General features: G+C 37.1%; 2 protein-coding genes across 7 annotated transcripts; one reads left to right on the top strand and one right to left on the bottom strand.

Annotated features, from left to right (window-relative positions):
- Positions 1-704: 704 nt before the first annotated feature.
- On the bottom strand, positions 705-6,306 carry LOC135633556 (ER membrane protein complex subunit 7 homolog). The gene is made up of 7 exons (XM_065143134.1): positions 6,099-6,306; positions 5,965-6,008; positions 3,917-4,025; positions 1,672-1,735; positions 1,467-1,583; positions 1,273-1,381; positions 705-1,008 (listed from the first exon to the last, which is right to left on the bottom strand). Exons 1-7 carry the CDS (start codon positions 6,170-6,172, stop codon positions 944-946), a joined length of 582 nt encoding a protein of 193 aa, XP_064999206.1. The 5' UTR covers positions 6,173-6,306; the 3' UTR covers positions 705-943.
- A 1,126-nt stretch (positions 6,307-7,432) lies between these two features.
- LOC135583355 (phosphoenolpyruvate phosphatase-like) lies at positions 7,433-14,586 on the top strand. 6 transcript variants are annotated; one of them, XM_065143128.1, is made up of 11 exons: positions 7,441-7,656; positions 7,756-7,865; positions 8,051-8,251; positions 10,064-10,264; positions 10,806-10,917; positions 11,380-11,603; positions 11,912-12,050; positions 12,670-12,890; positions 13,706-13,827; positions 13,924-14,085; positions 14,165-14,586. In XM_065143128.1, exons 2-11 carry the CDS (start codon positions 7,818-7,820, stop codon positions 14,217-14,219), a joined length of 1,485 nt encoding a protein of 494 aa, XP_064999200.1. In that variant the 5' UTR covers positions 7,441-7,656; positions 7,756-7,817; the 3' UTR covers positions 14,220-14,586. The 6 variants fall into 6 exon arrangements, with proteins under 6 accessions (XP_064999205.1, XP_064999200.1, XP_064999201.1 ...); XM_065143129.1 differs by having other exon boundaries at positions 7,756-7,940; XM_065143132.1 differs by having other exon boundaries at positions 7,756-7,958.
- The last annotated feature ends 347 nt before the right edge of the window (positions 14,587-14,933 follow it).

Raw genomic sequence — 14,933 nt, 5'->3', positions numbered from 1 at the left:
CCACCCCAATCGAGCTAGTAGTCATTTCACCATCATGACAAGGTTCATGCACATGTCGTACACCAACCTTGAGGTGGCCTTTAACCTAGAGGCTGCTTCTTCTTCCCATACCTCCATTTCTCCACATGTGAGAGATAGATAGCACAAGGGAAGCTTTCATCTTGTGACCAAACTTTGTCAAGATATAATGTTCCTAATATTTGTATTGGGAACTCAAAAAATAGTCATATTTAGAAAAACACAAATTCCATCATCTTATGTTGTTGTGCCTTGGTTCAACCAAAATCCAGTAAGGTCCAACATGGAACACAAGATCTATAAAAAGCAAAAAAGGAAGAAGGCATATAGGTTAGGCCAACCTGGTAAGTTGTAACCCCCACCATATTCCAATGTGGCTTGGCTTGCTGGATCAATCATACAAAGTACATTTTGCATAAGAAACCATTTTTCCATGGTATTCTTCCAGATACAAAAGTAGGGCCCACAACAGGGTAGCATGGGGCCTCCTCACCAGTCATTCCTATCTCAATAGATTTAACACCATTCAATTTTTTGGGGGCACTAAACAATGACTATCACAAGCAATTTCATTTTCTATCTTTCAGTCAACTCGATGAACTAATTTGTCAATAGAATGATTGGACCCTAACGGAAAGAGCAGAAGAAATGCTACTGTCATGAATGATCAAGAGAAAGACAACAGCTGTGGGGAGAGAATCAAATTTGCAGCAGTTCATCATCGCAGCCCACATGGAACATAACTAATGAAGGTACCATCATCATGTGTGTATGAGGACACAACAGAATTACACAAGTGACAATTCATAATCTGAGTTTGACAAAAGCATTTGGTTCTAAGCCTCACAAAAAATTCTTCCATGACGCTTGGCTGCCGATTCATCATCGTTGTTATCCACTTATGGCAGATGCTATATTCTTCATCCTAACTGCTCCTAGGCAAAAAATTAGTCCTCATTTCCTCTTGTGCCCGCCTTATTTCTTCGGGATCTGATGCAAAGACAAAAATGAAGTTAGACAACATTTAACTAAAATCAAGTAATCGAATAATTTGGTAAAAGTGAATAACATGATGGTGGACGATAAGAGCAAATAACATCAAATACTTCGGTAAGATCAAGAACGTGTGTGTGGGAAAAAAAAAGGTTTAAGAGTTTAATGGCTCACAATTTGTTCACAAAAAGAACAAAATACAGTTGGAACTCTTAGTTAGAAGCATCATGGAGGAGATAAATTGCAGGAATAATATGTTACCCATATTCTCCACCAGTTTAGGCATGACGAAAATAACTAACAGCATGAAACCCATCATCAAGCCCATAGGACTTTTCAAAAATGACATTATCGAAAAAGGTTCCCTTATCTGCAAAACAATGATGGGCACATTAGTATAAGTTCAAAAATAATGCACGAGAGACGTATAGCTTGTAAGTACAACCTTAGCTCACCTCATAATACTGCTCTTCTCTTAAAGGCTCTAAAATCAGCTCATGCAAAGCCTTCCTATTTTCGGTCAATGCTGCCTGGATCTTACCAGGGAATCTGGCACTAATATCAACACGAACCTAGAGACATAACAAGAGAAAGTAAGATCTAAATCTCCATCAGATCCTAGGAAAAATAAAAAGAGTAGGGAAGGAGAAGAAAGCTTACCGGTGAAAAGAAATAACCTAATGCAGCCACTTCAATCAAATGAGTCCCAGCAGGCACATTGTGACTTACAGATTAAGGAGAAGCACAGATGAGCACCATCTTCGGAAAATTTTCACATCTCACTTAAAATATTGATAGGAGAATCATAAATGGGAAGCAGTAAGATGCAAGATACGTTGTTGCTCAGTAAAATGATCCCCAAATAACAGTATAGAAATGTAAGGAGTTGCACATAGGCATATCTCTTGGCTTTGGTAGAAACTTTATCATGGTAACTATAACAAAAGCAAAATGACCATGCTTTTTTGTGCTTGGGTTTGTATCATGCAAAGGATTGTGCAATTGCTATGAATTATCCAACCAAAACCACATCATAGATAATCTGAAGCGAATTCCCAATGTCTTGCTTAGATATCCTTGACATCCTACTTACTGTCTGGTGTTTGCTTCTTCCAGTTTCTCATCTAACAAATTCAGATATGTCAAGAGTTGTAAGGAACTAAGGTACTGCATATATTAAAAAAAAAAAATTCAAGGAGAAAGGCTATAAAAGCTTCTCACATTGAGGAACATGGAGATCTTGCATTATTGAGCACCATCTGGAGCCCACAGTCAATCCTGCTCATTGCATTCTTCCACATGTTTTAAACCTTAATGATGTAAACCGAGTAGCTAATCCAAGTCCGTCAGATAAGCGCTAACCAATAGAATCTACCTTCTACATACTCTTTAGAGACTCCATTTGACACCTAAATTCAAATGGTCTTTCCATTGTTAATGCTGTAGAAGGCGTTATTTGGCTTCAACACCTGTATAACATGAGTAACATGCTTATAACTTGCTAAGTTATATGACAGGCTGAAAGACTACCACATCTACCCACTGTATGATTCCTCCACAAGGCAGGCATATTGCACCTTAGAACATTTAATAATCTGATCATATTATGTTCTTATAAAGTGCTCTAACCAACCTCTACACATACTTCAGAAGGAGACCTCTTTATTCATCCTGATCAAATGCGTGTTCTCTCTTTTTATGCAAGCTTTGTAATTCATCTGTCATCTTAAGGGAGTTTTGAAAATTTTATTTCAAATCGAGATACAAGCTAGTCAATTTCCTAGTCTCCAACAGAACATGATTTATTTGACCATGCAGCCTGTTAATCTAGACAACTCACTCGAATCTCACTTTATCTTTCCCAAAATGGAATCAACATTTTCATCATATATTTAACAAGATTGGCTAAAAATGCCCGATTTTAAGCTAAAGCTCAAGAAAAAATTCAGATATTGACTTACCATTTTTAATCAACTATTAGGCAAAAAAGTATTCACCCTGAGAACAACTTTAGTGTCATTGCCCTCATTCATGATAACCTTTTCAGCAAGCGTGCTCCAAGAAGTACTCAATCTGTCTTTCACATGGAAAGGCCATGTGCTTGAAGGGATGCATTATGCAAAGTGTTGATAGTACATAAAGACATCTTTCAGCAAAACTAGATGTATTTACTATTCTCATGAATATCATAGGACTTTGTATACATGTAGAATTGTAAGAAATGCAGTCCTCTATGCTACAATGTTAGTCATCTTCTCATAAGATTTCTGTCAACCAGATACAGAGGTAAGTCAACAAGATGAATCATTTGAACATGAGTTCTCAAATCCCATTAGAAATTTTAAACTACTTCTTTGACCAAAGTGGATACATTTATTACCTCATACCATTTACTAATTTCTTTCATTCGCTCAAGTTGCTCCCTTCCTGTATATCATGTCACCTTCAACCAAACATAATAGCCACAAAAATCACAGCATAAGATGTCAGATAAATATTGAGTGAAGAATCTAGACTTCAAAAATTAAAAATAAATTAACATACATAGAACTGTATCATGTGCGGATGTGATTATTTGTCCATATCTATATTCAATTATATTGTAAAGTTGTTACCTAATATGCCTGATGAGTCAATCTAACATAAAATTTCTATGCACTTTAACATTTTATTTTCATAAAAAAATAAAAGGATAAAAAAATTAAATAGTAATTCAAATTAATTGAGTATTAGATCTACTGTAAGATATGCAGCTTGTGGATATTGCTGGAGAAAAAGCATTACAAAAGGAACTACACTTACAAAAATGTCTATCTCAAAACATTAATGAAGCAACATGTACAGAAACTTTTTAGTCAAAGGAAATAAGAAAAACCAGCAAAAAGAAAAAAGATTGATAGGATACAATGTGAAATAACCATCCGCTCTAACAAATGTGACATTCTGACCACCGTTGAGTATGATTTTGGCATTTAAAAGTTTTGAAGAAGCACCAAAACCCTTGGATGTCATACCTATCAATTCAATCTACTGGTTAGTTTCATATTAAATATAGGAGAAGAAAACAATTGAGCATAAGATTTTTTTAATATACAAGAACCATGAAAAGAATCAAGAATGTGGGAACTAATTAGCTCTATGCACAGCAATGAAATGTCAAATAAAACGGGCAGACCAACTACACAAGATCTGTGGAGAGTCAATTTAGTATACACAGTCTTACCTTTATATTCAGCAAGGTTGTTTTCATAACAGTGAAATGTCAAATGCAGAAACAAAATAAAAAAGGTATCTACCAACGTTAAAGTTTGAAATACATACTACTTAAGGTTGCTTTATCTTTCTTTTATAGACTCTCAGTAAGCACTTTTCTGCTGAAGTCTTGTGGTATCTGTCACCAAACATTTCATTTCAAAATGATACATATTAATCGTTATAAAATAGATATTCTTAAAGCCCATGTTTCATATTAAAAGAAAAAAGCTTTTCAATTATACATTTTTATTTAAGACTGCAGAATACATTGTGGACATAAAATTTAGCCTATTACTCAAAATAACATAGTATTGATTATTCGAATTTTTAACATTATCTAAATAACTTTATATGAGAAGGTTTCATAGAAAGACACAACAGTTCTTCAAGACCAGAAGAGAGCACTTATATAGCTGTACATCACAAGCTTTAAGTGCCCCAGTCCAGCTGGGCACCGTCATGATAAATTAAGCCAGTGTCGGTCATGTTTCTATGCATATACCTGGTTTTATGTTTGGCCATGGGAGGCACCATGCATCACTGTGTTGTGTTGAGCCATATGATGCGACACTTCATGCTATGATACATAGCACCTTAATCCATGATACAATGTAAAATTGAACTTTCATAATGATCTTAACTAGATATGCATTCCAACAGGCAAAAGGCTAAATCAATTTAAATGATTTGATACTACTAAACAATAAAATGGCACTGCAGAAGAATCATCTAATGATCTGCTAAGTCTACAGTGAAGAAGTATCATTTGGAACTAGCATCCTATCAATTTGGTTTGACATTCGATAGATCATGCTTAATTACTTTTTGAAGTGGTGTGTAGTCATGCAGTCAGAGCATAAACTATGGAACCAAATTTAGTTTAATGTTCAGAATCTCATTAATGAGTTCAACTAGGTTCTAGAGATTACTTTTGTTTTCTTAGATGCAGATCTCCTTTAGTTGATGTCAATTTAATATTAAAAGTATCATGTTTGGTTGGGGATTAGGCTAATATAGGAATCCTTCCCTTTGGTCACCTATGTTTTGGTTGTCTGCCATATCATTTTCTTTTACTTATAATCCTAAAAGATTGAATATCTTACTAAAGACCTCGTGGTGGAAACTTCTAAGAAGGAGATTAGTTGATTAACTTTACATCCTCTTTAAGCCATAGGGTAATTCTAGTCACACAACGCAGATCAAGCCTGTCTCTAGTTAGGGAAGAGTATAATGGTTTTCAAAAGAAGAGGGGGAAGGAGGTTATACATAAATTTCAGTAGAAGATAAACTTCCATTCCACATTGGTCATATTTTCTCATCTTTTCTCTCTACATATGTCTACCATCTTCAACTTCAGTTATCAGATTTTATCTGTGTTTCAAACAGCATCCCGAACTAATATAAATCGAGCATCTAAAAAATCCACTTCAAACATATGATCGGAATCACCAAATACATCAGATGCAGTAAACCAACTGCAACAACATAATTACCCAAACACTAGATTGCTTCCACAAGATTTAATCTTTATATCCCAGCATCACATAACAACACGTCGAAATCTACTTATGGCCGTAAATTAACATGCTTTAACGGTACATGTCACCTCACGAGATTAAGTCACGCTGGAGCAGAAATTTAATGAATATTAATACGAGGAAGAGGCAAGAAATTATGAAGAAAACATATTGATTTCACCTTCTACCTTCACGCGACCCGTGATCGCGTACCCATCGCCAGAGCTGAGGCATCCATCATAGAAAACGTAAACAACAATATCTTTCTATGCTCTCGATTTGCGGATTAATCAAGAAAGGTTTCCAGAAGGATACCTGGAAGGAGCGGCAAGGGAAGAAGGAAGGAAGTTTGAGACTAAAACAACGAAAAGAAGAAGAGCAAGCTTCATCGAGGAGACGACGACGATGAGGCTTGCCGCGGATCTCTTCACTGCCGTTCGCGGCCGAATCAGGAGATGTTGCGCGACGACTCTCCGGGTTCCCTCTCGTTCGATTCGAGTCCCAAATACGCCTCTCTCTCTCTCTCTCTCCCCCCTCTCCCTCGTGCGCGACACGTGATAATTTCCCACGTGTAGCTTTTTGCGTATGCATCCCTTTGAACATTCGTATTTATGACAATCTTCCGATAGAGTTAACCCGCAAAGCATACCATGTTTGGTTGCACCCTCTTTCCGCTGATAGCGAGCCTTTGGGTAACCTTGGGTTAATTAGTGGGTCTATCCAAATCCAATTCGAGCCAAATCTTGAACCGAACCTACGTTGTCCTCACAACTAAACTTAACCCCGTCGAATCGAAACGAGACGAGTCTTGACCCAGATTGGACCAAACCATCTCGAACTCGACTCGGACTTGACCCAAGCCCAATTCTGCCCCAATTTAAACCCTAATTCCAAATGCAGTTTGTTTTGTTTGAGTTCTGGAGTCCACTTCGCGACTGAGTTCTGATAAGGCATGTTTTGCCCTATGGACACATCACAGCTGATGCCACACGCCATGTCAAAACTCTCACCCTAGGACACTGTTCGACATGCTTGGTCCCGACAATCTTGAGATGACAACACCCCGCACACCAAGTCAAAATTCGTACTAATATCATGCTGTATCCACCACGTCAATCCACGTACGATCAACCCTCTCATGTCAGTATAAAGACCTCTATCTCAGTCTCCAAAAAAGAAGAGGAAAAAAACATAATACCACCCATAACTGACTTGCTCGTCGAAGGGACCAAAGTCGAGAATCACCTAATGAATACCTTTTTTACAGGGAAGCGATCACCTATGAGCCACGAGCACCTTGGTCAGAAAATCGCCATCCAACGAACGAGGACTTACTGTCACCTATCCCGGGAACGGAGAGACGCAGCTCAACACAGAACTTCCGACGTCGACCCGTGGAATTCAACGCATGTCGTGCGCTGCTGGAGTTATCCTCACCGGAGAGTGACCGGATCGAACCCAGATCAAAGGAAACAGCAACCGCAAGAGCCAACGGCTTCCATCAGTGTCGCGCCACTTGCATTACCAAAATGCCCCAAGACTGTCATGGCCCTCGCGTCTGCTCGTTCGATGAAACAAGACAGCCACGCATGGAATATCATCAAGAATGCGGGGGTATATATGGAAAAACGGGTGACTATCCTACCCTGGAATCTAATTTCTCCAGAATATTCCGCCCCCAAACCCCCAACCCAAATAATTGAGAACCGGGGAAGAAGCTCCTCGTTCACTCCGCCCCCCGGATTCTTGATCCCATCCCGCTCTCGCCGTTACCCAAGCCGGTGGATGGCGGCGATCTCGGCCGCAGTTGTCGCCCGTTTGGTGCTCTGATCCTCTCTCTCCTCCTTCCTATTCTTGCCTCGGATCTGTGCGCGTAAGTATTACTGGCTCCTCTTTGATCTTTTAAGGATTGGTTCTCTTTGGATCTTCCTGTTCTTGTTCTCGATTGTGACCCGGTGCAAGATGGTACTAGGTTTTGGTTTCCGGAGAAATGTGATTAGGTTTTGCGTTTTTGGGTGTGATCTGGGGGAGTTTATGGGCTCGGGACCGAACTCGTCACCATTCCTGAACCAGATCAGCAGGGTTCGTGGCTTCTCGGGGAGTTCTTGTTTTTGGGAACCCTAGCAAGGATCATGTTCTTTGCATGTGGAGATGATGGTTTGATTTGTTGCAGTCGTAATTACTAGGACCGTCAGTACTTGTAATTCTTGATGCAAAAGCTGCTTGTTCTCAGTAAAGACGGCTAATACGGATTCTCATGTTTTCAGGTTGAAGTCCGAGCCAATTTATTGAAGAATATGGGTCTTTGTACCTGGCTACTCTTCATATATCTTATTCTTATATGCTTTGTGGATGATGTCCTTTCCGGCCGTACAAGTTCTTTTATGCGGTCTGAATGGCCTTCTACTGATATCCCTCTAGATAGTGAAGCGTTTGTAGTTCCAGGAGGTTATAATACTCCACAGCAGGTACGCCGATTATGTTTCGGGGAAGCACTTAGGGTTGGATGGATCACATAAAATAAATTTCTTAATATTAGTCAACACCTAATCAATTTAGTCACCTGTGTTCCGTAAGTTGTCTTGTGCACATATTATGTCTCAACTTGTAACTTCTGTCTAGCTTAATCTTTTAATACCGTGACTGACTTTTTGTTGTAAGGTCTTCTGACCCCTTCCTTTTGTTGTATCTTCAGTATGGCAAATAGTGTTATTCTTTTGAGTATCAAAATGCTATGCTAGGCTTCTCCAGAAAGCATAACATGACACTGTTTAGCCACCTTGTCAGAATTATGGTTTGAATTTTTTTTCTTTAAGTGTATTTTCTTCATAATTATTTAATGTAGTACATCAAGTTGAAATCCAAATCCATATATATTTTAAATTTCTTTAAATGAAAAATCACTGTTTAGTCTGTGTGGTCCCTAATAATTCAACTTAGAAGATACCTGATTGAAGGCCGAACCTGATTTTTGTTGATTTTAATCGCTCAGTTATCGTGCTTTTTCTATAACACTGCTTGCTATAGCCATCGCTTTATTAGAGCTTTATTTGGAGGAAAACTTAAGGTATGCCTTCGCTCATTCATATTATATCCTTCTTGCTTGATTTTGATAAAGAAACACAAGCCCCCAGATTTGGATGTCTTACCTGGACCTTCAATTCCTATGCCTTAGATGCTTTTGCATCTTTAGACAAAGATTAAGATATAGTCATGAATAAACTTGCATGGCTGACGGTTTGGTGTTATCCGTGTTCATGTGCTATTTGATGCTATTCTTTCTTTTTCCCCATACCTTTTTAAAATATTGCTGCGTGGCAAAACTTTTTATGACGAGTTACCCCTTATAGCATTTGTAAGTTTATCTTTCTCCTGTGGTGGACTATCAAAAATGGATTAGTTAATTAGTTACTGAGTTAACTGATTCTTAATCATTTACCTGTCGACATGTCTTACTTGGCCTATATACATTGCTTCAGCCATTGTTTTTGACATTCAGAGTTTTGTGCTTTAAAGATGATCCTTGTATAAGACACTTTCAAGGGTAGAAGCATAGGATTCAAGACTATTTGCAACTTTTTGATCTCATGTTTATCCAGGTGTAACAAAAATATTCTAGTAAAATTTGCCAGAATCAGATTCCTAGTAAGTATCAAAGTTGAGATAAGGAGAGTAGGCATAGCAGTGCAAAATATGGTTACGGAAGCCTGTTGTTATCTGCTTCAAGGGAGACACATGGGGATGCATGTGGAGGCCCTAGGTTGTTTCTCAAACCTAAGGATTATGGGCGCCCATTGTCTATAATGAAGCTTTGTCTAATTCTAGGTTCTCTGATGAAATTATTGTCTTAGTTCAATTGAATAATTGCAAAATTATGTTTAAATTGAAATTATGCCTTTATCCTCTCTTGGTGGTGATGTATGAAACACACAAATGTTAGTAGTGTTTGCCTAACATGCACCTAATCCAACTTGGTCTTTCGTTTAATTCCCTTTACAAGATCTTCATCATTGAGGACCATAACAACAAGAAGCCATAATGTTCCAGATATTTGAGATCGGTTACATGGATCTATTGTTGCCATTGAGCTTTGTAAATATGTCAAGGACTAACAGATATAATGTATATGATAGTTCAAGCATCAGGTTGCATGCAGTTGATATGTTGAATATGCAATTTGCAAATACGTTTAACTAAAATGCAAGCTTGATTTGCTGAATTGCCAAAATCTTGAGTTTCATAAACTATTTCTTATTTTGTCTGAGTTGAATTGTGTTCAGGTCCATATTACTCAAGGAGACTATGATGGAAAAGCTGTGATAATCTCTTGGGTCACAGAGTCTGAAACTGGGACTAGTGAAGTTTTATATGGGACAGAGGAGCATAAATATGAACAGATAGCCCAAGGGACGACAACAAACTATACATTTTACAATTATAAATCTGGATTTATTCATCACTGCCTTGTGGATGGACTGAAGGTACTGATATATCATGTTGAAATATGATAAAATATTTAGTGACTGAGATTATGAAATTCACAAAGACGTACATATAATTTATGACATATAGTCAACATTCTAAGTGCTGGTTTTAGATTTATATGTAGAAGTAAGAGGTACATGATTGCTTAGAACTGGGAATACTAACTTTTTAAATGATTTTTCATTACATTTTATTACAGCATATATTCAAAGAATGGTATGCACAAATTGAGGATATCAGCTATTATGGTTCTCTTTAAATTTCATTATGACTATGTTCTTTAACCTATGGAAATCAACTGGCCCTAATGTCAACAAGGATATCTTTTCTGAGGCCTAAATTGGAAATCAATTTTCTTGGATAATTTTAAGACCAAAATTATGTCATGTTTTAGGACATGCTGCACTTAGATATGTTAGATTCAATATCATAGTATATTTCTGATGAGTTTTTTGAAATGATAGTACTATAGAACCAAAAATAGATGAATTTTGGTTCTGTATGGAAACTGACACTGCTGTGGATTTTCATTTGTAGTACAACACAAAATATCACTACAAAATTGGAACAGGTGCCTCTGCTCGAGAATTCTGGTTCCAGACTCCTCCTGAGATTGATCCAGATGTTCCATACGTATTTGGCGTTATAGGTAGGTTATTTTTTCACTGTGTTATCCTATCTATCTTCATAAGGGTTCAGTTTGTACCTTCAGGTGTGAAAGAATCTAGTCTTGTTGGACATGTATTCAAGATGAATTGTCTTAAAGTGAGCAACATTCTAATTAGACCTTTTCATGGTACAATTATTCTATTAGGAGGTCTGTTAATGAATACATTTAAAATTAGGATTCTTTGCTGATGTTTTTACTATTTAGTATTTACTGCAAATGTCCATGAGGCACCTTGGTTTACTTTATACAGTTGGCATTACTTGCATACCTTAATGTTCTTCGACTCCTCTGAACTGCCAAAATTATTAGATAATTCAAATAATTGACAAAGGCTTTTTTACCTTTCACATTAAACTATGCTTCCATTACTTGTGGAGTTATGTAGATATATACAGCTTAATATTCTGGAGTGATTATTTATGTATTATTCTTTACCACCAGGTGATTTGGGGCAAACATTTAATTCACTTTCCACTCTAGAGCATTATATGGAAACTGGTGGTCAGACTGTCTTATTTGTTGGAGATCTCTCTTATGCTGATAGATATGAATATAATGATGGTGTTCGTTGGGATTCATGGGGTCGCCTTGTAGAAAAGAGCGCTGCATATCAACCATGGATTTGGACTGCTGGAAATCACGAAATAGAGTACAGACCTGATTTGGTAACTTATTATATTCTTAGACACTTCCAATCAACTAAGATCTCTCCTGTGCTTGTGTTTGTGTATTATTATCAAGATCTTCCACCAGGTTCTTGGTATGTTGGAGCATTTTGTTAAAGATATCATGACAAACTGATGCAAGAGTTGCTCTATTATTATTATGTAGTGAAAGTTTCCAAGATCAATTTTTTTTGGCTTTTTCAGTAAATATAAAAATATTGTTATAAATTGAAATGTTTTAAAAGAGATTAATTACTTAAAGACTTTTGACTTTCACACTGGTTTTTTTTTTTTCTTCATGCAACCAGGGAGAAGTTTCTACTTTCAAACCTTATCTGCACAGATATGTGACACCTTATGTGTCCTCCAAAAGCAGTTCTCCCCTTTGGTATGCTGTTAGGCGTGCATCTGCTCATATTATCGTGCTTTCAAGTTATTCTCCATTTGGTATGTCTAACTTGTTTCTCTTTACATGCATCGTTTATTGTCAGGGCAAGAACTTGCAGTTTTTAAATTTTGTAGATAAAATTAATGGTAGATCAGAAATAATTAACCCATTGCCAGGCATGAGAAGTCATGTTCATGTTATCAATAATAACTTTAGGGTTATTTGCCTCTGTGGATGCATTAACCATTCTTATTCACTTGCACAATTTATGATGGCAATAAATTTTTTGTTGCATAATATTATTACAGGAAGTTCTTTACACAGGCTTTCTACTTGTTTTGATATCTCAACAAGTCTTTTATATCTTTATTTCTCACTCATTTTTGTATTCAAGTTTGGCTATTAGTAGTGATAAATTATTCCTTGGTACTGTCTAGAGAAGTGTTCCTGATCTTTTGTTGCATTTTTCATTTAACAGACCATGCAGTTAATGAGTTTCATATTACTGTGTAATGTCTTTTCTAAAAATGTTGTATCTGAATCACTTAGATTATCCCAATGCCAGATCATTTTATAGTTAAGAGCTTCACCTTTCCAATGTCTCTTAATTTTGTTTAGTTATTTCTTGAAAGTGAATTCTTATGGAGTTTTGGTCCTTTATATGTGACCTTTAATCAGTTAAATATACTCCTCAATGGTTTTGGCTGCGAGAAGAGCTGAAGAGAGTCAACAGAGAAAAAACACCATGGCTGATTGTTCTTATGCACGTCCCATTGTACAATAGTAATGAAGCACATTATATGGAGGGTGAGGCCATGCGCGATGTCTTTGAGAGTTGGTTCGTGCATTATAAAGTTGATATTGTGTTTGCAGGCCATGTGCATGCCTACGAGAGATCGGTACTTTCTTTTTCCACATCTGTGGCTGGATGATCACTACATGCATGTATTTGATGTAATTGCCTTGGACTGTCCAAATTAGTTGATGATAGTTACCTGCTGTCCTTGTGTTGTTTTTTCTTTTCTTTTGCACTAAGAAAGAGAGTGATGTTTTGTTTTTGAGGGTTTAACCACATAGTAATGTTTCTCCTTAAGATGGTTTTGATGGCTATCTTCATGAACTAGGATCGGTCAGCATCTTATAAAATGATGTTTCTTGGCATTTGATTTGCAGATAGTGCAATTTTTTTACACGTGGTGCTTATTTTCCATTATAATCATCAAACTTCTTCTGCATGCTTGAGTATCAAATTGCAGATATGCTCACAACTTCAATGCACGTGAATAATAGACAGTGTTTTCCAGTTGTACCGAATTATCGTTTCTGTCATTTAGTATGATTTATGCATGTATAGTTGGCTATCAACTACCTGAATCCCTTGACTTGGTTACTCTCATAAAATTGTTAAATTTACAATATGTTATTGTTTGCTGAATGTGTATTTTCAAACTTACATCTCTTGGTTCTGTCAGACTTAATGCCATCTGTTTAGTCTTCCTAAACTAGAACGTTATGCTTGTGAAGATTGAAAATACGGAGGTATCTGGTTCTTTATAAGTTTAGTGTTCTCTAGACTACCCTAGTTGAAAATACTATGTTATTTATTTGTTGTACCTATTGACATTCTTTGCTAGTTGTTACTCATTTTGTTCTAAATTTGTATTTCTTGTTTCTTTCTGTGGATATACACTAATCATATTCTGATTGATTGTAGTATCGTGTTTCGAATATGAACTACAACATAACATCTGGTAGCCGTCATCCTGTTCCTGACAAATCAGCTCCTGTTTACATAATTGTTGGTGATGGAGGAAATCAGGAAGGTCTTGCTGTAAGGTCAGAAAAGAATGTTGGACAAAGAATTCTATAATGTTTTTTTTTCCATATTAGCTGTAATGATTTTAACATGTTCTGCATGTCCTAATTTTATAGGTTTTCTGACCTGCAACCTGACTACTCTGCATTCCGGGAGGCGAGTTATGGGCATTCGACATTGGAATTGAAGAATAGAACGCATGCATTTTACCATTGGAACAGAAACAACGATGGAAAACATGTACTGACAGACCATATTGTATTTCGTAACCAGTACTGGTGGGTGCATTTGGGTACTCGGTTAGTATTGCATTTTCTGCCAGTTACCAACTAATGCCAGGAAATATGTGTTTTGCAGGGCAAGCAATACGAGGAGGAGAAGACTGAAAAAGCACAGGAAGTTTCCAAGTTGAACCAGCTTCATTGCCAAATACGGAGACCCCTTCAACGTGCTGGCATGATTTGCTTTGCGGCCGGGGAAGCTAACAAGTCTTTTGCTGTATACATCATAGTCAATAGCTCAACCAAAACGATGGATGGGCGGGAGTGTTATGTTGACCATAAAAAGAAGAAGAGAGGATCCAAACTGCCCTCAGAACAAGCGAGTAGCATATTTATAATGTTTATGCGGATGGTTGTTGCTTTTCCTTATTTTTTTACTTTTACTGGTGCATGGTTCGACTGTGGTCAATTCTCTACGTGTTGGCTAATTTACAAGCACCAAAGTGATGTATCATCTCAGATTGGAAAGAAAACTGATGTTCAATTTTTTTCTTCAAACGGACCACAGCCAAGCTATAAATTATAGTCCAACTTTACAGTATTGATATATTTAGTGATAGACCAAGACCTTGCTATAAATGGGACAGTAGTATTCAAATCTGCACGGGTAAAGGCCAACATATTAAAAAAAAAAAAAGACTGTCATTAATGCTCGACATTGCCATCAGAGTATGTGTTTTGATGTCAATAACTAGTAGATTCTATTTATTTCGATTGGTAGGACTAAGATTTGAAACCTTGATCACAACAAATGGATCTGCCATTCCTAATACATCCATCCATTGCAAGCAAGTCGACCGGCAGAGACGACTGTCACACCACAGGAAGCGGATTCGGTCTCGGTT

The sequence above is a fragment of the Musa acuminata genome, chromosome BXJ3-3, assembly GCF_036884655.1.
Source record: "Musa acuminata AAA Group cultivar baxijiao chromosome BXJ3-3, Cavendish_Baxijiao_AAA, whole genome shotgun sequence".
Lineage (NCBI taxonomy): Eukaryota > Viridiplantae > Streptophyta > Magnoliopsida > Zingiberales > Musaceae > Musa > Musa acuminata.
Note: the sequence above shows the minus strand (reverse complement) of the source record. Positions and strands in the feature narration are given on the sequence as shown.